The sequence below is a fragment of the Panthera onca genome, chromosome F1 (assembly GCF_046562875.1).
Source record: "Panthera onca isolate mPanOnc1 chromosome F1, mPanOnc1 haplotype 2, whole genome shotgun sequence".
NCBI classification, from domain to species: Eukaryota; Metazoa; Chordata; class Mammalia; order Carnivora; family Felidae; genus Panthera; species Panthera onca.
In genome coordinates this window covers 38,645,304-38,668,898 of record NC_138355.1, presented here as the reverse complement: position 1 = coordinate 38,668,898, position 23,595 = coordinate 38,645,304, and the positions used below count along the sequence as shown (strand labels likewise).

The 23,595-nt window shown below is 46.9% G+C and overlaps 1 protein-coding gene across 2 annotated transcripts in view; it reads left to right on the top strand.

The window, feature by feature from the left end:
• The first annotated feature begins 290 nt into the window (after positions 1-290).
• The window catches only part of DYRK3 (dual specificity tyrosine phosphorylation regulated kinase 3), a 31,101-nt gene continuing 7,796 nt past the window's right edge, over positions 291-23,595 (top strand). Inside the window, exon 1 of one of the 2 annotated variants that reach the window (XM_078440706.2) lies at positions 291-777. Coding sequence is in view for 1 of the 2 variants with exons in the window: in XM_060644005.3 (XP_060499988.1) it covers positions 21,714-21,790 (77 nt within the window). In the remaining variant the exon portion in view is untranslated. Of the gene's footprint in view, positions 778-21,525; positions 21,791-23,595 lie in introns of those variants that run through there. The other variant, XM_060644005.3, reaches the window with a different exon arrangement.

Sequence of the window (23,595 nt, the reverse complement as noted above, 5' to 3'; positions counted from 1 at the left end):
CACATTAAAGAAAATAATATGATGACTCTGAAAATGGCAGGCATAAGAACACCATCTTTACTGTATTGACACCAGATGCCTGATATTTAGCCTCGCAAGATGGAGGGCGACTATGCTAGAGGGAATATAGGCAATAACGGACGTCATAATGGTAGATATCCTTGGGTGGCAAGAACAACGAGAAGGAATTAAAAATGCCAAGGAAACTATCTTTATTTTGCAGGCATGAATCCACGATTCATTTAACCTCTTTAACCCTACCAAGATTACTAACGGGTCAGTGCAGCATGCTGCCTGCTGCCCATACTCCGTTGCCTATCGCTCCCTGTTGGATACCATAGTCGTTACAGCTATGGATACTCCTCTGATGGCTCCAGCAGTAGGAGCTGTGCCAGTGTTCTGAACTGGAATGCCACTTTCTGGTCCGGCACAACTCCACTGTCTATGACATCCTCCGCATTCTCCAGAGATCACTAGTCTAGTCACCTTATTGCAACGGAGGACTCATCAACATCACCGGCATCAACCAACGCAGCCTCTGCACCCCATCCTTCGCTGTCAGCACTATCTACTCACCGGGAAAGCTTCAATCAGTAGAGACACCAAAAACTTAGGGAAGCTGATGAAGCAGTGGCGACCTCCATTTTAATCTCCACAAGAACCATCAAGGATTCTGAACAACAACTCTATTAGACATTGACTTGGAGGATGAAGACTGGCCTGAACTACTAACTGGCTTTTGGTATTATAACCCAGCATACATATTAAGGCAACCAGGTACTGAATTTTTTACTTTTATCTTATTGAATTGAGGCAGCATTGGACACATCACAGAGACTCTGAAAATAACCTGGATTTAGTTCCTGATTTGTGTGCTAGCACTTTATTGTAGAAGAGCAGCCACTGAATACACAGAATGGGTAATTATATCCTTAAATACAAATAGGCCAAAAATTAATCATTACACTCACAATTTATACTGTTTAACCCATATTCACCTGTTAGAAAACAATAGATATGAGTGAACAATGTGAACAATAGATCTGTGGATATTATGTCCAGACTTTAAAAGAGGGGCACCTGGGTGGCTCAGTCAGTCAAGCATCCGACTTGGGCTCTGGTCACGATCTCACAGTTCACGGGTTTGAGCCCTGCATCTGGCTCTGTGCTGACAGCTGGGAGCCTGGAGTCTGTTTCAGAGTCTGTCTCTTTCTCTCTGCCCCTCCCCCACTCGCTCTCTCTTTCTCTCTCTCTCAAAAATAAACATTAAAAACAAAAGCAGGGGGGGGTTCCGGAAGATGGCGGCGTAGGAGGACGCGGGGCTCACCACGCGTCCTGCTGATCACTTAGATTCCACCTACACCTGCCTAAAGAACCCAGAAAACCGCCAGAGGATTAGCAGAACGGAGTCTCCGGAGTCAAGCGCAGACGAGAGGCCCACGGAAGAGGGTAGGAAGGGCGGCGAGGCGGTGCGCGCTCCACGGACTGGCGGGAGGGAGCCGGGGCGGAGGGGCGGCTCGCCGGCCAAGCAGAGCCCCCGAGTCTGGCTGGCAAAAGCGGAGGGGCCGGACGGACTGTGTTCCGACAGCAAGCGCGACTTAGCGTCTGGGAGGTCATAAGTTAACAGCTCTGCTCGGAAAGCGGGAAGGCTGGAGGACAAAGGGAGGGAGAGCTGCTGAGCCCCCGGACGGCAGAGCTCAGCTTGGCGGGGAACAAAGGCGCCAGCGCCATCTCCCCCGCCCATCCCCCAGCCAAAATCCCAAAGGGAACCAGTTCCTGCCAGGGAACTTGCTCGCTCCGCGCAAACACCCAACTCTGTGCTTCTGCGGAGCCAAACCTCCGGCAGCGGATCTGACTCCCTCCCGCTGCCACAGGGCCCCTCCTGAAGTGGATCACCTAAGGAGAAGCGAGCTAAGCCTGCCCCTCCAGCCCCCGTGCACCTTGCCTACCCACCCCAGCTAATACGCCAGATCCCCAGCACCACAAGCCTGGCAGTGTGCAAGTAGCCCAGACGGGACACGCCACCCCACAGTGAATCCCGCCCCTAGGAGAGGGGAAGAGAAGGCACACACCAGTCTGACTGTGGCCCCAGCAGTGGGCTGGGGGCAGACATCGGGTCGGACTGCGGCCCCGCCCACTAACTCCAGTTATACACCACAGCACAGGGGAAGTGCACTGCAGGTCCTCACCACGCCAGGGACTCTCCAAAATGACCAAACGGAAGAATTCCCCTCAGAAGAATCTCCAGGAAATAACAACAGCTAATGAACTGATCAAAAAGGATTTAAATAACATAACAGAAAGTGAATTTAGAATAATAGTCATAAAATTAATCGCTGGGCTTGAAAACAGTATACAGGACAGCAGAGAATCTCTTGCCACAAAGATCGAGGGACTAAGGAACAGTCACGAGGAGTTGAAAAACGCTTTAAACGAATTGCAAAACAAAATGGAATCCACGATGGCTCGGCTTGAAGAGGCAGAGGAGAGAATAGGTGAACTAGAAGATAAAGTTATGGAGAAAGAGGAAGCTGAAAGAAAGAGAGATAAAAAAATCCAGGAGTATGAGGGGAAAATTAGAGAACTAAGTGATACACTAAAAAAAAATAATATACGCATAATTGGTATCCCAGAGGAGGAAGAGAGAGGGAAGGGTGCTGAAGGGGTACTTGAACAAATTATAGCTGAGAACTTCCCTGAACTGGGGAAGGAAAAAGGCATTGAAATCCAAGAGGCACAGAGAACTCCCTTCAGACGTAACTTGAATCGATCTTCTGCACGACATATCATAGTGAAACTGGCAAAATACAAGGATAAAGAGAAAATTCTGAAAGCAGCAAGGGATAAACGTGCCCTCACATAGAAAGGGAGACCTATAAGACTCGTGACTGATCTCTCCTTTGAAACTTGGCAGGCCAGAAAGGCTTGGCACGATATCTACAGTGTGCTAAACAGAAAAAATATGCAGCCGAGAATCCTTTATCCAGCAAGTCTGTCATTTAGAATAGAAGGAGAGATAAAGGTCTTCCCAAACAAACAAAAACTGAAGGAATTTGTCACCACGAAACCAGCCCTACAAGAGATCCTAAGGGGGATCCTGTGAGACAAAGTACCAGAGACATCACTACAAGCATAAAACATACAGACATCACAATGACTCTAAACCCATATCTTTCTATAATAACACTGAATGTAAATGGATTAAATGCGCCAACTAAAAGACATAGGGTATCAGAATGGATAAAAAAACAAGACCCATCTATTTGCTGTCTACAAGAGACTCATTTTAGATCTGAGGACACCTTTAGATTGAGAGTGAGGGGATGGAGAACTATTTATCATGCTCCTGGAAGCCAAAAGAAAGCTGGAGTAGCCATACTTATATCAGACAAACTAGACTTTAAATTAAAGGCTGTAACAAGAGATGAAGAAGGGCATTATATAATAATCACAGGGTCTATCCACCAGGAAGAGCTAACTATTATAAATGTCTATGCACCAAATACCCGAGCCCCCAGATATATAAAACAATTACTCATAAACATAAGCAACCTTATTGATAAGAATGTGGTCATTGCAGGGGACTTTAACACCCCACTTACAGAAATGGATAGATCATCTAGACACACAGTCAATAAAGAAACAAGGGCCCTGAATGATACATTGGATCAGATGGACTTGACAGATATATTTAGAACTCTGCATCCCAAAGCAACAGAATATACTTTCTTCTCGAGTGCACATGGAACATTCTCCAAGATAGATCATATACTGGGTCACAAAACAGCCCTTCATAAGTTTACAAGAATTGAAATTATACCATGCATACTTTCAGACCACAATGCTATGAAGCTTGAAATCAACCACAGGAAAAAGTCTGGAAAACCTCCAAAAGCATGGAGGTTAAAGAACACCCTACTAACGAATGAGTGGGTCAACCAGGCAATTAGAGAAGAAATTAAAACATATATGGAAACAAACGAAAATGAAAATACAACAATCCAAACGCTTTGGGATGCAGCGAAGGCAGTCCTGAGAGGAAAATACATTGCAATCCAGGCCTATCTCAAGAAACAAGAAAAATCCCAAATACAAAATCTAACAGCACACCTAAAGGAAATAGAAGCAGAACAGCAAAGGCAGCCTAAACCCAGCAGAAGAAGAGAAATCATAAAGATCAGAGCAGAAATAAACAATATAGAATCTAAAAAAACTGTAGAGAAGATCAACGAAACCAAGAGTTGGTTTTTTGAAAAAATAAACAAAATTGACAAACCTCTAGCCAGGCTTCTCAAAAAGAAAAGGGAGATGACCCAGATAGATAAAATCATGAATGAAAATGGAATGATTACAACCAATCCCTCAGAGATACAAACAATTATCAGGGAATACTATGAAAAATTATATGCCAGCAAATTGGACAACCTGGAAGAAATGGACAAATTTCTAAACACCCACACTCTTCCAAAACTCAATCAGGAGGAAATAGAAAGCTTGAACAGACCCATAACCAGCGAAGAAATTGAATCGGTTATCAAAAATCTCCCAACAAATAAGAGTCCAGGACCAGATGGCTTCCCAGGGGAGTTCTACCAGACGTTTAAAGCAGAGATAATACCTATCCTTCTCAAGCTATTCCAAGAAATAGAAAGGGAAGGAAAACTTCCAGACTCATTCTATGAAGCCAGTATTACTTTGATTCCTAAACCAGACAGAGACCCAGTAAAAAAAGAGAACTACAGGCCAATATCCCTGATGAATATGGATGCAAAAATTCTTAATAAGATACTAGCAAATCGAATTCAACAGCATATAAAAAGAATTATTCACCATGATCAAGTGGGATTCATTCCTGGGATGCAGGGCTGGTTCAACATTCACAAATCGATCAACGTGATACATCACATTAACAAAAAAAAAAAAGAACCATATGATCCTGTCAATCGATGCAGAAAAGGCCTTTGACAAAATCCAGCACCCTTTCTTAATAAAAACCCTTGAGAAAGTCGGGATAGAAGGAACATACTTAAAGATCATAAAGGCCATTTATGAAAAGCCCACAGCTAACATCATCCTCAACGGGGAAAAACTGAGAGCTTTTTCCCTGAGATCAGGAACACGACAGGGATGCCCACTGTCACCGCTGCTGTTTAATATAGTGCTGGAAGTTCTAGCATCAGCAATCAGACAACAAAAGGAAATCAAAGGCATCAAAATTGGCAAAGATGAAGTCAAGCTTTCGCTTTTTGCAGATGACATGATATTATACATGGAAAATCCGATAGACTCCACCAAAAGTCTGCTAGAACTGATACATGAATTCAGCAAAGTTGCAGGATACAAAATCAATATACAGAAATCAGTTGCATTCTTATACACTAACAATGAAGCAACAGAAAGACAAATGAAGAAACTGATCCCATTCACAATTGCACCAAGAAGCATAAAATACCTAGGAATAAATCTAACCAAAGATGTAAAAGATCTGTATGCTGAAAACTATAGAAAGCTTATGCAGGTAATTGAAGAAGATATAAAGAAATGGAAAGACATTCCCTGCTCATGGATTGGAAGAATAAATATTGTCAAAATGTCAATACTACCCAAAGCTATCTACACATTCAATGCAATCCCAATCAAAATTGCACGAGCATTCTTCTCGAAACTAGAACAAGCAATCCTAAAATTCATATGGAACCACAAAAGGCCCAGAATAGCCAAAGTAATTTTGAAGAAGAAGACCAAAGCAGGAGGCATCACAATCCCAGACTTTAGCCTCTACTACAAAGCTGTCATCATCAAGACAGCATGGTATTGGCATAAAAACAGACACATAGACCAATGGAATAGAATAGAAACCCCAGAACTAGACCCACAAACGTATGGCCAACTCATCTTTGACAAAGCAGGAAAGAACATCCAATGGAAAAAAGACAGTCTCTTTAACAAATGGTGCTGGGAGATCTGGACAGCAACATGCAGAAGGTTGAAACTAGACCACTCTCTCACACCATTCACAAAAATAAACTCAAAATGGATAAAGGACCTGAATGTGAGACAGGAAACCATCAAAACTTTAGAGGAGAAAGCAGGAAAAGACCTCTCTGACCTCAGCCGTAGCAATCTCTTACTCGGCACATCCCCAAAGGCAAGGGAATTAAAAGCAAAAGTGAATTACTGGGACCTTATGAAGATAAAAAGCTTCTGCACAGCAAAGGAAACAACCAACAAAACTAAAAGGCAACCAACGGAATGGGAAAAGATATTTACAAATGACACATCGGACAAAGGGCTAGTATCCAAAATCTATAAAGAGCTCATCAAACTCCACACCCGAAAAACAAATAACCTAGTGAAGAAATGGGCAGAAAACATGAATAGACACTTCTCTAAAGAAGACATCCGGATGGCCAACAGGCACATGAAAAGATGTTCAACGTCGCTCCTTATCAGGGAAATACAAATCCAAACCACACTCAGATACCACCTCACACCAGTCAGAGTGGCCAAAATGAAGAAATCAGGAGACTATAGATGCTGGAGAGGATGTGGAGAAACAGGAACCCTCTTGCACTGCTGGTGGGAATGCAAATTGGTGCAGCCGCTCTGGAAAGCAGTGTGGAGGTTCCTCAGAAAATTAAAAATAGACCTACCCTATGACCCAGCAATAGCACTGCTAGGAATTTATCCAAGGGATACAGGAGTACTGATGCATAGGGGCACCTGTACCCCAATGTTTATAGCGGCACTCTCAACAATAGCCAAATTATGGAAAGAGCCTAAATGTCCATCAACTGATGAATGGATAAAGAAATTGTGGTTTATATACACAATGGAATACTACGTGGCAATGAGAAAAAATGAAATATGGCCTTTTGTAGCAACATGGATGGAACTGGAGAGTGTGATGCTAAGTGAAATAAGCCATACAGAGAAAGACAGATACCATATGGTTTCACTCTTATGTGGATCCTGAGAAACATAACAGAAACCCATGGGGCAGGGGAAGGAAAAAAAAAGAAAAAAAAAAAAAAAAAGAGGTTAGAGTGGGAGAGAGCCAAAGCATAAGAGACTGTTAAAAACTGAGAACAAACTGAGGGTTGATGGGGGGTGGGAGGGAGGGCAGGGTGGGTGATGGGTATTGAGGCGGGCACCTTTTGGGATGAGCACTGGGTGTTGTATGGAAACCAATTTGACAGTAAATTTCATATATTAAAAAAAAAAAAATTAAAAAAAAAATTAAAAAAAAAAAAAAAAAAACAAAAGCAGGGACATATAAGAAACAGAAAACTTAGCATGTAACATATATCATCACACTATGGATTTCCTTCTCACACTATGGATTTCTACTCCAAGAATATAGGAATCTATGTTAATAAAACCTCTCCCAGTCGCACCCTACAATAATAGCCTATACCTTGAAATTTAACATGTAGGAGTTTCTAGCCAGGTACAGATACCCTAATTGTGTTCAATTTTATTCATCTTCATTTATGCTCAATGTGCAATGGATGCCAACAACAGATTCACTAAAAGGAAGGAAACCCATTTAGTTCCTTGTTGGACTGGCAGGTTTAACTGAAGCAACAGTGGCAGTCACTTTTTCTCAATTCCAAATCCATCAAACCACATTAAATTTTCAATTTTTGAAATAAATCTCAAGTTAACAGGCATGCAATGGCACCTTTGTCGTTATTGGGTACGTAGATGGAAACATTTGCAACATACGACAAATAAATTTCACACTAAATAAAGCAATGGAAATTTGACTTAAAGCAGCTGGAGAAAACACTAACAATACTAAAAAAACAACATAAAACATGTTTCTCTAACTGTTAATTGTCAATATTATAGTTAGGAATGGTTGATATATGTAGTCATCTTCGGACAGTTATAATCTCAAGACAGTACTGGCTGCCTGAGATAACAGCCCAACCAGAAGGAAAGTAGATATCACACATCCTAATGGCTCTAATTCCTTGGGCAGCTGTCAAATTAGAATATTGGCATTTAAAGAAGGAAACATGACATTGGGTTCCCTACATTTGATGTTTCTCAATATCAAAAGGGAGAGTGAAGGCCACAGGAGGACCCCTTATGATAGAAGGAAAATGTGTTCCTAAGGATACCTTATTGGAATAGAACCACAATACCTTTATTATTGCTGGACTTCTGGATATACCTATGGCATAAGTACCATACAGGTACCTATGACTATGGCTTTGATGCCTCCCCCACCACTTATATTTAACATGGGAAACTGGACCAGGATAGCGTGCTCTAAGCCAAAGCTCACCTGAACCTAATGGGGCCAAGGGGAAACTACAACATGATGTGATATGTAAACATACAACAGGTAATGAATGTGTCAAGAGAACAAAAAAAATATTATTCGCGGTCAATAAAAGATAAAGAGCTATGAAAGTAATCAGAAAAACGTTTCACATCGAATTTCCTCAAATTAAGCTAATTAATGTAAATCATACATGAGAAAACCTAAGTAAAGGCCCATTTAGAAGATTAATAAAATCAAAATCACTGCAGGAATTGAAAAGGAAACCAACACATACATTCCCTAAAATAATGACAGCTGGGGTTAAAATAAAATTATTATCTAGGGTTAAAATTTTACAAACTGCTAGGGTTATGGCAGTGGAACACATGCTTGATAGTCCTGTGCAAGCCTGTACCCCTGCAGCGTTATAAAGATGATCTTCACTTGGAAACGTATTTGTCAAGGACAATAAACTGAGTGGTTCAAGAAGCTTACCTTTGGGTTGTTTGGAGATTAAATATGGTAACACATTAAAGAGTGCTTTGTTATCCTTATATTAAAAATATTAGGAATACAGTTGTTTAAACTGGTCGTTAAACTATGGTGTCAAAGAATAATTCTCTCCACTTGTGACTGTGATTAATACTGTAAGTCATGTAGAATCACGGGATGGATTGATACTTTTGTTCATTTAGATTTGTACAGGACATTAGACACTTAGTATTAGTGTGTGAGTGATTTGAGTCACGGGGTAGACTGTTGTGTACTGGTTTGGAAGGATTTCAAATCCACTGGTTTACAACAGAGACAAAAATAAGGTTGTGCTTAGAAGTGAAGTTGCTTTGATAGAACAATGAAGTTGTACTCATGAGAACTTAGTAGCTCAGCCGCTGAGGGGCCCCCAGGGGCCTTACCATGGAAAAGATATGAAGAAGCAACGATGACAAGAGGACATTAAACTATATTTGCTGAGGGATCGTGAGGACTATCTGAGAGGGTTTGGTTTGGCCAAGGCAATAATACTTCACTGATCTAAAAGGACTCTCGAGGGGTACCTGGGTGGCTCAGTTGGTTAAACGTCCAACTCTTGATTTCAGCTCAGGTCATAATGTCATGGTTGTGAGATCGAGCCCCATGTCTGGCTCTGCTCTGTGCTGGGCTGGGCTTAGAGCCTGCTTGAGATTCTCTCATAAATTCTCTCTCTCTCTCTCTCTCTCTCTCTCCGCCCCTCTCCCACATGTGCACGCTCTCTCTCATGCTCTCTAAATAACTAACTAAATGGACTCTTGGAGACCTTGGGGCACTTAGCTCCTGCCTCCATAGCTCCTGCCTCCATAAACATGACTCTTTTACAGGCAGTGGTAAAAGCCATATAGTGTCCCTACAAAAATCATATTGCCCACCAACACCTAGTCCTCATTCCCTGGCAAGGTACCCTAGCAACATGGAACTTTTACTTTAGCACTGGCAGCTGGACGTCAGCTACAGTTCGCTAAGCTGTCTCTCCTGGGTACCAATTCCTGTAAAGATACACCTGAGCCATATTTGGATTTTACTCCTTTCATCTCTCCTTACCTGGAACAATAGTGTGATTAATCTAACACTGGTTTAGAGTATGTTATTTCTGTATTATCTAATGAAAAGACGTTCTCTTGTATGCTATTGGCTTGTGAAATTCACAGAGCGAACCATTGTTAAATACATTGTTGGCAAAGACCAAATCAGTTTCTGAGTGTTATTTGCCTCCCCAAAACAGCCTTCATGGGGAATATGTGCATTTGTGTAGATTCAAGATGGGAATTAGACAGACGCTAGGTGCCCCCAATAGCTGTTCCTGTGACCCAGCCTTGCTGACACTGCCTGTTCTAGGTCCCTGGCTACTCTGACCTGGGCTTCCAAGCATCAACAGTCTGCCCCGTCAGCCACCCTTGGCTACTCAGGTCCCCCCAGGCCCGTGGAGCTAGGGCTCACACCCAACTTCCTGCATCGCCTCAAGGGTGGAAGGAAAACACCCCCCAAAATTGTTCTGAGGCAGCCATAGGAATAGGTGACAGTCCTCATGTGTACTTACTGTTTGCTGGGGTCCTAGATTTCTGCAGCAATCAAGGATCTCAGGGATCTCTTATCGGAAGCTACCTCAGCCGGTCTGCCCCATCCAACCCTGATCAGGCATTCCAGATTCCTCCAGCTCTGCCTTCAGGCGGAATATGGATTATGTGTAGGTTAGGGCTTGGAATTAGGAATATGCCAGTTATACCCAAAAGCCTCCCCCTGTGACCCAGACTTACCCGACTTTGTCCATGTCTACCTGGGCCTGCACAGCTCACACAGGTATAGTAGTACCCACCCTGTCAGCTTTAAACCGGTAAAAGACTGTCCCTGTTTGGACTGGTTGCCTAATGGAGTCTCTAGCAATCACGGCTTTGAGCTCTCACTTACTGGAGAGTACCTTAGCTATTTCACCTGCTCTGCCCTGGCAGGGCAGTCCAGATTTTTCCAGCTCTACTTTCACGGGGAATATGTACATTTGCATAGCCTAAGGTTTGGAATCAGGCAGACACCAGGTGCCTTCAAGAGCCTCCACGTATGAGCCAGCCTCACAGGTCACCTGTCCTGTTCCAGGTTCCCAGCTGCCCCGAACCGTGCAGCCTGCGCATGCGCAGTTCACACCCCTAAGCCAGTCCACCAAGCTTGTGAAATTTTGGCCGGACGCCAATCACCGGCACAGCCGCCAGCAGGAAGGGAGCCCACCTTCTGAAAACTGCTCTGAGCTGAAAGCTGCAAATGGGCCATAACTAGTCACCACGTGAACTGAACCAGGCCCCCCCATGTATCTAACGGAGGATATCCTGACTCCTGCCGGCCCAGCCCCTCCTGGCAAAGCAGTTGGAAAACCTCCAGCTCTGCCTTTGGAGAGAAAACTGTCAGTGCAGAGCCTGATGTGGGGCTCCAACTCACGAACCGGGAGATCGTGACCTGAGCCGAAACCAAGAGTCGGACACTTAACCCACTGAGCCACCCAGGGACCCTGGCCATCACTTTTTAACATTAATAGCTCCCTCCTGAGGCTCAGCCTTGCCTGACGTCGCTTAACAGGTCCCCGGACACACTGAGCTGCAGACACTGCGCATGCGCAGACTGCTCCTGTCAGCCCGTCCTGGGCTGCAGGGGGGCACTCAGGCCAGCGGAACTCCAGCCTGAACCCAACCACCTGAATGGCCTCAGTGTGGAGGGGGCCCATCCTCCCCACCTCGAAAATCTTTGAGGCAGCAGCTTTAAACTGGCAGCAGTCAGTTCCCATGTATGCTACCCTTTTGGACTTTAGCAGTAATCAAGCCTCCCAAATGTCTCTTGCCGGAGGGTACCCCACTCGGCCAGACCATCCCTTCCATCATACTCCAACTTTGCCTTCTGTGTGAATATACTCATTTGTATAAATTAGAGCTTGGAACAAGGTAGATACCTTGTAACCCCAAGAGCCTGCTCCAGTGACCCAGCTTCTCCAGATGCTTGCTCAGTTCTGGGTCTTGGCTACCCTGATCTGGGAGTCCCACACATGTGTAATTCACACCTTATAAGCCAACCCTAGGCAGACCCCGCCTACAAGCCCTTGAAACTCAAACCTGTCCTGAACTATGGCTAGCTTCCAATGTGGAGAGAGCTCACCCCCTGAAAATCTGAGGTTTCTGCCTAACCTGGTAACTGCCAGTCCCCATTTAGACTGGCTTACTAATGAAGTCCTGGTCTTCTCCAGGAATCAAAGCCCCCCCCCCCCCCCCCAGGTGTCTCTTATCTGAGGGTAGTCTGGCCATCCCACCTGGCCCCATGCTGGCAGGGCAATCCAGATTTTTCCAAACGGCCTTAGCAGGAACATACATCTTTGTGTAGGTTGAGCCTGGGAATTAGGCAGATGCTAGATACCCTTAATAGCCCCAACCTGTGATGTGGCCTCTCCACACACTCGCTCTGTCTTTCCGAGTACAAACTCTTGGCTACCCTGACCTGCACGGCCCACATATGCACAGTGCACACCTCGAAAGCCACCTGTGGGTGAACAGGGCCATCCGTCCCTATAGAGCTAGGGCCCATTCCCAATCACCTGCATAGCTTCAAGTATAGAAGTCCATTCCCCCAAAATTGATCGGAGGCAGCTGCTAAAACGGGCAACAGTCTGCCCCTGCAGACTGACTGCTGGCATTTCAGGCTTTAGTGCTCCCAGGTGTCTCTTATTGGAGGATACCCCCGCGAGCCAGCCCCTTGCATCTTACCCCAACACTGCTTTCAGCAGAAATATGCACATTTGTGTAGGTTAAGCCTTGAAATTAGGCAGATGTCACATATCCCCAACAGCCTGCTATCTGACTCAGACTCTCCGGAAGCTTGCCCTTATTCAGATCCCTGGTTATGTTGACCCGCATGGCCCTAGCACGGGCAGTCCAAGCACCCTTCAGCTGACCCTCGGCAGATGGTGCCCTCCAGGCCTGTGGAGCCCGGGCTGTTCCCCACCCACCTGCTAGACTGCAGGGTGGAGAGAGTCCACCCCCAGATAATCAACCTGAGGCAGCAGCTATAACCTGACGCCAGACCATTTGGACTGGCTGCCTGGTGGGGTCCCGGGCTTCTCCAGCAATCAGGGCCTCCAGGTGTCTGTAACAGGAAGGTACTCCAGCATTGAGCCCGCCTCACTCTGGCGAGACAGTCTGGATTCCTCCAGCTCTGCCTTCGGCATGAATTGACACCTTTGTGCAGGCTAAGGCTTGGAATTTGGCAGACTCCAGGTACTTCCAAAAACTGCTCTGGTGACCCAGCCTCTCCAACGCTTGCCCTGTTTCAGGTCCTTGGCAACCCTGCCATGGGCATCCCATGGGCATGCGCAATTCGAACCCCATCAGTCACACCTGGGCAGTGGGTCCCTGAGCCCTACAAAGCTAGTGCCCATCTTGAACTACCTGCATAGCCTCGAAATGGAGGGTGCCCACCCTCCGGACATGGGTCCGAGGGGGATGCCGAATGGGTGACAGCCAGTGCCCACATGCACTTACTGTTTGCTGGGGTCCAAGGCTTCAGCAACACTCAAACTCCCAGGTGTTTCTTATTGCAGGATACTCCGGCCAGCTTGCACAATCCAACCCTGAATCAGTCCAGATTCTTCCAGCTCTGCCTTCGGGGGGGAACGTGCACACTTGTGTAGGTTAAGGCTTGAAATTAGGCAAACACCAGATACTCCCAACAGCCCTTTCCAGTCATCAGACCTCTCCTGATACTGTCCTGCTCCAGGTGCCTGGCTCTCCTGACCTGCGCCGTTCGCACATGCGCAGCCTGCCTTGTATCAGCTGGCCTTGGCCTGCAGGGGGCACTCTAGGCCTGTAGAGCTCCTTCCGGTGAAACTCTTTCCTTTTTTTTTTTTTTTTTTTTTTTTTTTTAAATGTTTATTGAGAGAGAGTGAGCATGGGGGTAGGGAGGAAGAAGGGCAGAGAGAGGGAGACAGAGAGTCTGAAGCAGGCTCTGTGCTGTCAGCGCAGACCGGGCTCCAACTCACGAACCATGAGATCGTGACCTGAGCCAAAGTAGGACCCTTAACCAACTGAACCACCCAGGCACCTCCCCCATGAAAATCTTTCTAAGGTGGCAGCTTTTAACTGGCCACAGCCAGTTCCCCTAGGTACTCACACTTTCTTGGGATTCCAGGCTTCTGCAGCCATCAAAGCTCATGTCGGAGGCTACCCTAGCCCCACACAATCCAGCCCCAGCAAGGCAGCCCAGATGACTCCAGTAAGGCCTTCTATAAGAATATGTGCATTTGTGTGGACTAGGTCTTGGAATTCTGCAAACGTTCTGTAACCCCCAGAGCCCTCTCCAGTGACCTCTCCCAACACTTGCCCAGATCAGATCGTTGGTTCTTCTGACGTGCCCTGCCTGTGTGTGCACAGTTCGTATCTGAAGACCCAGCAGGCCCTCCAAGCCCACGGAACTCTGGCCAGGCCCAGAGTTTAAGGCTTGAAATTAAGCAGATGCTGGGTACACCCAATGGTTCCAGGTCCCAGGCCACCCTGACCTCTGCAGCCCACACATGAGCAGTACTCATCCCAAATGGGCAGACCTAGCCTTCCAGTCTGGTGAAACTCCAGCCAGGCACTTGCATAGCCAACATTGTGGAGGGAGCCCACCTTCTGAAAAATCACCCTGAGCAGAGCTGAAAGCCACAAGTGGGCAAGGGCCAGTCCCCCTATGAACTTACTGCCTTCTCCAGAAACCAGGACCCCCACGTGTCTCCGAATGGGGGAAAGCCTGTACTGCTGGCCCCATCTGCCAAGGCAGTTGAAAAGCCTCTAGCTCTGCCTTTGGGGGAAAGGTTCACAATGGGGAAAATAAAGCCTTGGTACTTTAGGCTGACACCTTATACCCCCAAAGCCTCCTCCCTGTGACCCAGCATCCCCCAACATTGCCCTGGTGCAGGAATCTAGCTATCTTGACCTGTGCCAAGCCACACACACTCGGGTCTTCGCCCAGACAGCTTCCCCAGGGGCTGCAGGGGGCACTCCCGGCCTCCAGAACTCCAGCATGAACCCAACAAGCTGAATGGCCTCGGGGTAATGGGACCCCACACCTCGAAAATCCTTTTGAGGTGGCAGCTTTGATACTGGTGACAGTCTGCCACTTTTGGACTGGCTGCCTGACCGGGTCAGGATTTCCCAGTAATTAAGGCTCACAGGTGTCTCTTATTGGAGGGTAACCCAGCCGGCCAGCCTGCCCCATCCATCTACCCCAACTCTGCCTGCAGTGGGAATATGAACATTTGCATAGGTCAAGGCTTAGAATTAGGCGGAGGCGAGGCACCCCCGTGTCGCTGCCCCCTGTGACCCGCCTCACCCCGCGTTGCCCTGCTCCAGGTGTCTGACTACTCTGACCATTGCTGCTGGTGCCTGCCTAGCCCTTGCCCTAGCAACAGTCCTTTGGCTACCAGGGCCCTCCAGGCCTCTGGAAACTGGGGGGGAAGCCAACCACGGTAATCTTCTCTAGGCCAGAGGGAATCCACTACCTGAAAAATCTTTCTAAGGTGGCACTTTAAACTGGCCACAGTCCCCATGGACTGGCTGCCTAACAAAGTCCTGGGCTTCTCCAGCAATCAAGGCTCCCAGGTGTCTGCGATTGGCCCGATCTAGCAAAGTAGTCCAGATTCCTCCAGCCCGCCCTCCGGCAGGAATATGCGCCTTTATGCACGTTAAGGCTTGGAACGAGGCAGATGCCAGCCAGGTACTTCCAATAACCTGTTTTGGGGACCCAGCCCCTCCCACACTTGCCCTGTTCAGGCCCCTGGCTACCCTTATCTGCTCAAGCTGCGCATACACAGTTCATATCCCTTTGGGCAGCTGGGGCTTACAGAGCCTGTGGAGCTAGGGCCCCTCTTTATCTGCATAGCCTCAAGGATAGAGGGAGCCCACCCTCCCTAAAACTGGTCTGAGTTAACCTCTAAAAAGAACAACCATCAGTCCCCATGTAGACTTACTGGGCTCCCAGGTGTCTTTTCTTGGAAAAGACCCTGACTGGCCTGCATGATCGTGCCCTGGAAAGGCCATCCAGATACCCCAGCTCTGCCTTGAGCAGGGACATGTGCAATTGTGTAGGTTAGGGCTTGAATCAGGCAGATGCCTTGTAATCCCAATAGCCTGCTCCAGTAACCAGTCCTCTCCAAACACTTACCCTGGTCAGGTGCTTCTCCACCTTGACCTGCGCTGCCTGCACATGTGCGGTACACATCCCTAAGTCAGAATTGAGCAGGCCTGGCCCTCAAGCCTATGGAACTCTGGCCAGGCCCCAGCTACCAGCAGTTACTAGCCTAGTAGTATAGCCCCTGGTGATGTCGGGGGAGCCTTCCTATAATTGCTCTGAAGTGGCAGCTGCTAACGGCAACAGTCAGTCCTCATGTGGACCTGGTGTCTAATAGGGTTCTGGACTTCACGAGAGACAATGACTCCCAGGTGTCTCCTAATAAAGAATACCCTGTCCTGCCTGCCACCTGTCCCCACCCTGTCAAGGGAGTCGAAAACCTCCAGCTCTGCCTTGGCGTTGTTGCATCCACACGACTCCTGAAACAGAATGCTACGGGCACCAGTGACAGTCGCAACAAAGTTTATTGCAATGAGAGGTAAGGCAAACGGATCGATCGAGACCGACACTCTTGACCAGAGTGCAGTCTCCAACAGCCCGGGATACAGAGTTTTTATAGCCGACCACACTGTCTTATTATCACCTGGGAACAGAACAAAGGAATAGCTCCCAGGTGGAAACAGTTGAAACAGGCCCTTGCCCCAATCCAATCAAGCGCTAATCCATCCCTTGGTTGATAGGATAAGGCTGTTAATCTCTTAACCCATAGTGTTAAAACAAAGCTGTTATTTCTTAAAGCTACAGGTTAGCCCTACCCTTACAGGGTGAATATTCCACAATGGAAGGTACGCCTTGAATTGGCCTGATGTTTTCTGTACCCCCTAGAGCTCGCTGCCGTCATCCAGTTTTTCCCAACACTTGCCCTGGGCCAGGTCCCTGGCAACACTGACCTGCGCGTCCTGTGCATGCACCATATGCATTCCATCAGCCGCCATCATGCAGGCAGCGCTCTCCAGGCCTGTGTAGCTAGCGCCCATCCCCAACAACCTTCAAGGCTCAAATGTGGAGGTAGCCCCACACGGAAGATTGCTCTGAAGCGGCCCCTGGAATGGGCTTCATGTAGACTTACTTTCTGCTAGTGTTCTGGCCTTCTGCAGCAATGAAGGCTTCTAAGTATCTCTTTTTGGAGGATATTCCAGCCAGCTCACCATATCCATTGTATGCAGGACAGTCCAATTCCTCCAGGTCTGCTTTCAGGGGGAATAGGCGCGTATGTATAGGTTAGGGCTTGGAACTTGGCAGATGCTTTGTAATCACAAGACTTCACTGTCATGATCAGGCCTCTCAGGACACTTGCCCTGTTCCAGGTCCCTGTACGCCTGCACATGCTTAGTTTACACCCTGTCAGCAGGCACCACATCAGGCAGCTAGTCCAAATGGGGACACATGGGATCTTTGATTGAAACAGGGTGATATCGAAAAAAACCACCAGACGCCGAATAGAAGCGAGGCAAGATTTTATTCACGGCCGGGCCAAACCTGACCTCCTGATGTTAAGGAGAAAAGCGCAGAGAATGGCCCCGAACAAAGGCAGCAGTGGGCTTATATGGATTTTAGCAAGTCAGAATACATCATTATTTGGTTAACCAATTACAATCTACAGCGTTTCATGGTAGCCAATTATATTGTGACACAAAGACGTTAGTTTTGGCGGGAACCTATAAATTTTGAAGGTCTTTGTCCTAAGAGGGTTTAAAATGACCAATCATAGTTAGACACCTGAGATGCTGTAGGGCAGTGAGTACGTGACTTTTTACATGTTGGTCTGGCCTAGGCCAGATCTTGGTAGAGGGGGTGGGGGAACGTTTTGCATCCTAAGGTATCTGTTTAGCAAGCAGGCGAGGTCACAGAAGTGAGATAGGGCGGTTAGTAATTACTGATAACCCTAATAGGGAACTACATAAGCCTTTTATCTCCACTATTCATGAAAGGTGAGTTTAAGGCGAACTTATATACAATAAGCTTTCTGATATCTTATAAGTTGACCTATTACAGATTACTGTAGATGCCCAGGACTCCAGCAGAGTGAGTCCACAAGGGGACAGACTGTTGTCAGCTTAAAGCTACTGCCTCAGAACAATTTTCAAGTGGTGGCCTCCCTCCATCCTGGAGGCTATTCAGGGGTTTGCATCTGGCCTGAGTTCCATAGTCCACCATAAGCTAAAGGCCTGCTAACGGGTGTGGTCCACATATGCCCTGGTGGCACAGGTCAGGGCAGTGAGGGATGGGGAAAAGGGCCATGTCAGGCAAGGCTGGGTCACAAGAGCAAGTTATTGGGAATACCTACATTACCTAATTTCAAGCCTTAACCTACACAATGCATATTCCTGCTCAAGGCAAAGCTGGAGGAATATGGACTGTCTTGCTAAGTCAGGGATGGGCAGCTTGGCCAGAGTATCTTCCAATAACACACACTTGGGAGGCTTGATTTCAGCACCAGCTGGGGACCCCAATAAGCAACAGGTCCATGAGAGGCCTTGGGAGTGGGCTTTCTCTTACTCTTAAGGCAATGCCACTGACTGGGGATGGGTCATTTCTCTATAGGCCTGTGGGGCCTCTAGTGCCCAAGTGTGGTTTACGAGATGTGCTGTGCTTGCATAGGCCTTGAAGGACAGGGTAGCCAGAGACCTGTTAAAGGGCAGGTATCGGGGGAGGCTGTGTAGTGGGAGGAGATAGTTAAAGGTACAAGGCATTTGCCTAATTCAAAGCCCTAACCTCCACAAATGCACGTATTTACCCTGAATGCAGAGTTGGAAAAAACTGAAGTGACTTTCCAGGGTCTGGTTAGGCAGACTGGTGGGGTTCCAGAAAAATAAGGCATAGTTTTAGTGTTTCAATGAGCTAGATTTCTGTATTTCTTTTTTTTTTAATTTTTTTAATGTTTATTTATTTTTGAGAGAGAGACAGTCTAAGTGGGGAAGGGGCAGAGAGAAAGGGAGACATAGAACCATGAAGCAAGCTCCAGGCTCTGAGCTGTCAGCACAGAGCCCGACGCAAGGCTCTGACTCACGGACTGCGAGATCATGACCTGAGCCAAAGTCGGACGTTCAACCAACTGAACCACGCAGGCGCCCCTAGATTTCTGTATTTCTGAAAAAATAGCAGGTACATGTTTCTGGAGCTTAGGTAAATTTGAGGTCAATTAGGAGGAAAGGGAGAATTTCTTTCCAAAAGATTTTTAAGAATGCATTCCAATTTTGTGATTCATATGTCATATTATGTATTGGCATATCATGCTGTAAAGAATACTTCATAGCAATGAAATGATTTAAAATTTAACCGACAGCTATCTCATCACACAATTGAAGGTGAAGGCGGCCACAGGGAAATTTTCTTACTCTATGCATTTGAAACTGCTGTGATCACATTCCGAATGTTCCCATTGATTTCTGAAGTTCCCGGAATAGCTCCCTTTTTTTGTCTGTTCGTTACAGTTTTCTGATTTTGCAGATTTATTAGAACTGGTTTCAAAGGTCAGGCAGACATCTTCTATATTTGGCTAATCCATGTTAGCGTTTTAAATCTGGCTTTAACTATGTGGAGAAAGATAATGGTGATGTTGAACTACTTTTGAGTGGGGCTTTGAAAGGAGAAGAAAGGACATGAATTGTCTGAAAGCTGCTCATGAACTAGAGGGCACAAGATACCAGCTCAGAGGGGGTGTGGAAGCTCCTGCTAGATCCGTCACTGGACTTGAACCCAGCCCACTGTTTCACCCAGCCAGATTGTTATGAAACGGGGACTCTGAAGAAATATTGGAAAGTATTTAAACCACTAAGCTCAGAGATCCGTGAAGCTCTAACACCTCCAAGGAATCCTCCTCTCCTTGACCGTGAGAACAAATGGCTAAAGATAAAAGATGCTTCTGTTTCCCACCTCAGGAGCAGGAAGGGGAGCAGGAAGGCTTCAGGGTGGCTCACAGAGGTATGTCTGAAACCGGAGATGTGGTCCTCTCAAAGCAGTGATTCAGAATGAAGCAAAAAAACTGGTGGGAGCAAGTCCCAGTCAGATGTTCAGAGCAGTGAAGTGGTCTAGGGTGTCCACATAAGTACTAAGAACAGGGATTATTTAATAGGATTTTGCAATCTTAGAGCTGGAAGGACCTCAGCAACAATCTAGTCCAACTTTTTGTTGCTGTGGAACCCTCTCTCTTCAAACAAAAGCTTCCACAGAAGCCCTAACACAAACTCATAGGAAAGCAGGATTGCTGGGGGTGTGGCCTGGAAGGGCAAAACCCACAAAAGCTTACTTATAAAATTAGAATAACTTTAAGAATCATCGTGCAAGAAGTTTTATTTATTTATATCAGAGAGAAGCTAAAGCAACTTTGGTCGCAAAGAATCAAGTTCCCCAAACTGACACATCCTTAATTTACAAAGCGAAAAGCCTTTGGATCCTTAACGACATTTTTACTTGGAGGCAAGAGAACAGGGAATATGACTTTTAGTCACACGGAAATGAGCCTTGGATGGAAATTTTCAGATTTATGGACTATGCTATGCTGGTATGGGACAATGAGCCCCCAAGTCCCACCAGGGGGCGCCCCTGTTCGACATTTTGGGAACGTTTGTTTCTCTCCTGGAGTGTCTGTCGGCCTCGTGCTTTGTAGGTTTAAGGGAAATCCGATTAGATACCACGCTCAAGGAGACACTAGGCGTTCTTCTATTTTAATCTCCTTCCCTCTCACTTTTCGTCCCAATGATCGAAATCCACTTAATATTGGGGTTATTGAGGTTTCTTCACTTTTCAGAAAAAGAATTAAAAAGCCCCCAAATATCCCCTGGAGAGAAAAACAAGAAGCGTCTTCCAAGGTGCCTGGTGCAGCCCGAGGAAGGCTGGGAATTCCAACTACAAGATCCTGGGAAAGAACGGCTCCTCTGGCCTCAGTTTTCTCATCAGTAAAATGGCTCTTTGCGCCCTACCATCCGTAGCATCCCGTGACAGGGCAGTCTGGCAAATGTCAGCTTAAATTCTGGATCCTACTTCTAGCTGTAAAAGGCGGATGCCACATAGTATGATCACGGAGATTAAATAAAACAATGTTCGTAAGCGCTGGTGCAGTGTCACTAAATGAGTTTATTATTGCTTCTTACGTTTTTATTATTGCTTTCATTACCCCTCAGTGGTGGGGGGGGGGGAGAAGCCCCTCCTCGGGAAAGCCTAGGAAATTAGACTTTTCATTCATTTTTGTTCTAATTCATATTCACGGGAGGTTTTAGAAGTTCAGGCTACAACGTGCTGAAGGACAGCAGACGGTTGAGGGGCGCGCCCGTATTTCTGAGGCGGAAATCGGGGGCTAACTGCTACTTCCACAAAACCTCCCCCGGGCCTTTCTCCCTCCGGGGGCAGCGACCCCAAGCCTCACTAGCTGCCAGAGAGCACAGGCAGCGCAAGCGATGGACGCCCCGCCCCGAGCCTCCCGGAGCCGGCGCCAGTGGCGGAGGCCAGCGCCGCACGGTGGGGAGAGGCCTCGGGCCCCGCCCCTGGCGTCATCGCGTAACTTCGCAGAGGCGTTTCCCGGGGCGTGCCTTTGTTGCTAGGCGACCACACCGCTCCCCCTCCCTCCCCTGGCGCTCCTCCCGCCCCTGGCGCTCCTCTCCCCACTCCCTGCCCGGCCAGTCGCAAGCAAAGGCGCGCGGAGCTGCAGTGTCTGGACGAGAGTCCCCCGGGAAGCGTCGCGGTCCCGGAGGCAGCCGCCCCAGCGCAGGTGGACCCTGCGCGTCGGACCCTCCAACCGTCGCCCCTCCCCCGGGGGCTCCCGAGCTAGCGGATGGGAGGCACGGCTCGTGGGCCCGGGAGGAAGGATGCGGGGCCGCCGGGAGCCGGACTCCCGCCCCAGCAGCGGAGGTAACGGCGGCGCAGGGTAACGGGCTGGGGGCCCCCGAGTGGGTGGCTGGCGCAGGCTGGCGAGGCCGGGGGTGGGGGGAAGTGGGGGTCGGGGAAGGCCTGATGGAGTGAACCCCCGGTAGCAGGGACGAGGGAAGGGTTCTTTCTGATCTCCTCCCGGGGACCGGCCCACCCTCCTAGTCTGCATCAACTCCCCTCCCCCCCCCCCCCCCCCCCCCGGCCCCCCGTGAGCGGAGGAGGAGAAGCTGGAGCGGAGCTAGGAGAAGAAGCCGTAGATCGGGGATATGTAAAGAACTCTAAGAAGCTGGGACTTTTTTGTGGGGCTTTTTAACAAACTGGGGGAGGCAGAGAGCAAATACCTTTCCAAGAAGCCCTGTTGCTCAGAGCAAATAACCCAGGGCTGAACTCTTGGGGTTTGCCGTGAGGGGTGCGGTCTGACTTGGGATATGCAGGTGAAGGGTTGCGCTGAGTAGGGCTTTCTGGGGATCCTATTTTGAGAGATCTCCACCTTGCATTGTATTTTACACCTAAAGGGAGACTAGGGACACCCGCTTATTTGCATGCAGACTTCCTTTGGGTAATTTCCTCTGCCTGTTTATAAGAATACTTGCAGGTCTTCAGGGTCTGTCTTTTTCTCTGTAGTTGTGGACGCCTGTCCCATTTTATTTATTATATTCATGCTGTTGGCAAAGAGTCAGTCACATCCAGAATTTTTGGCTGTCAGAGAAGCAGTGTTCATTAAAGATACATAAAATTCTATCAGAATGTGAGCTTGTGTTTATAAAGAATCTTTCAAAAATATTTGTAGTTGTGTTTTTAATTATCTTTGTATTTCTATAACACACCAATTAAGAAAACTCTAGAACTAATTTTATAAAAGTTTTGAAAGGCAACTTTAAATATTGCAATTAAGAAAACAAATATTTCAGCATATTTTAAAAGATTTTTAAAAATTCTTCCCCTGCAACCTCGTGATCATCATTGTATCTGTAGTATATTATGTAAAAATGATACGATGAAAGGCTGATGTGTATGACTGGGAAATTCATGTTCGTGGTGGCAGATGAAATGCATTATCTAGGACCATCTTGTGGTTTAAATAAATCCTCCCCCTCTTTTGTGGCAGAGGCACAGCGTGAAGGAACAGAGAAATGGTCCTTAATCATTTAGCATTTAGCTTCCACCATCCACTAGAAAATGGAGTGGATAAAGAAGTGAAATTCAGTACCTTGTATAATTTAGAGAATCTCTTTAGTATTTGTTGTAGTATTCACTGGACATTTCTACAAGTTGGGTAGATGTTAAGTAGGTAAGTGAATAAATCATAAAAAGAAGACATTCTAAGAAGGCTTTTTATTTCTTGCCTGTAAGACAGAGAAGTGTGCAGACTGGAACTATTCTTCCCATTATAACGTGGAAAACAGGCTCGGAAAAGAAGGTAGTACAGCCAGTGGTAAAGCAGAGACTAGAATCCAAGGCTCTGACTTTTAAAATACAGTTACCTCTGCCTTTTTTTTTTTTTTTTTTTTTTTCTCTCTTTTCCTGCTCCGGTTACCTTTTAGGCTTCAGATTTAAACGAGCCTTTATTTTCATGTAGTAAGTTAAGTGAGATCCTTCTCATAGTCCCTATTCTTATTTTTTAAATTTTTTTTTAAAGATTTTATTTTTAAGTAATCTCTACATCCAATGTGGGGCTCGAACTCACAACCCCAAGATCAAGAGTTGCATGTTCTCCTGATCAGCCAGCCAGGCACCCCGATAGTCCCTATTGTTAACAACATTTACACAGTAAGAGTTGTCTTAAC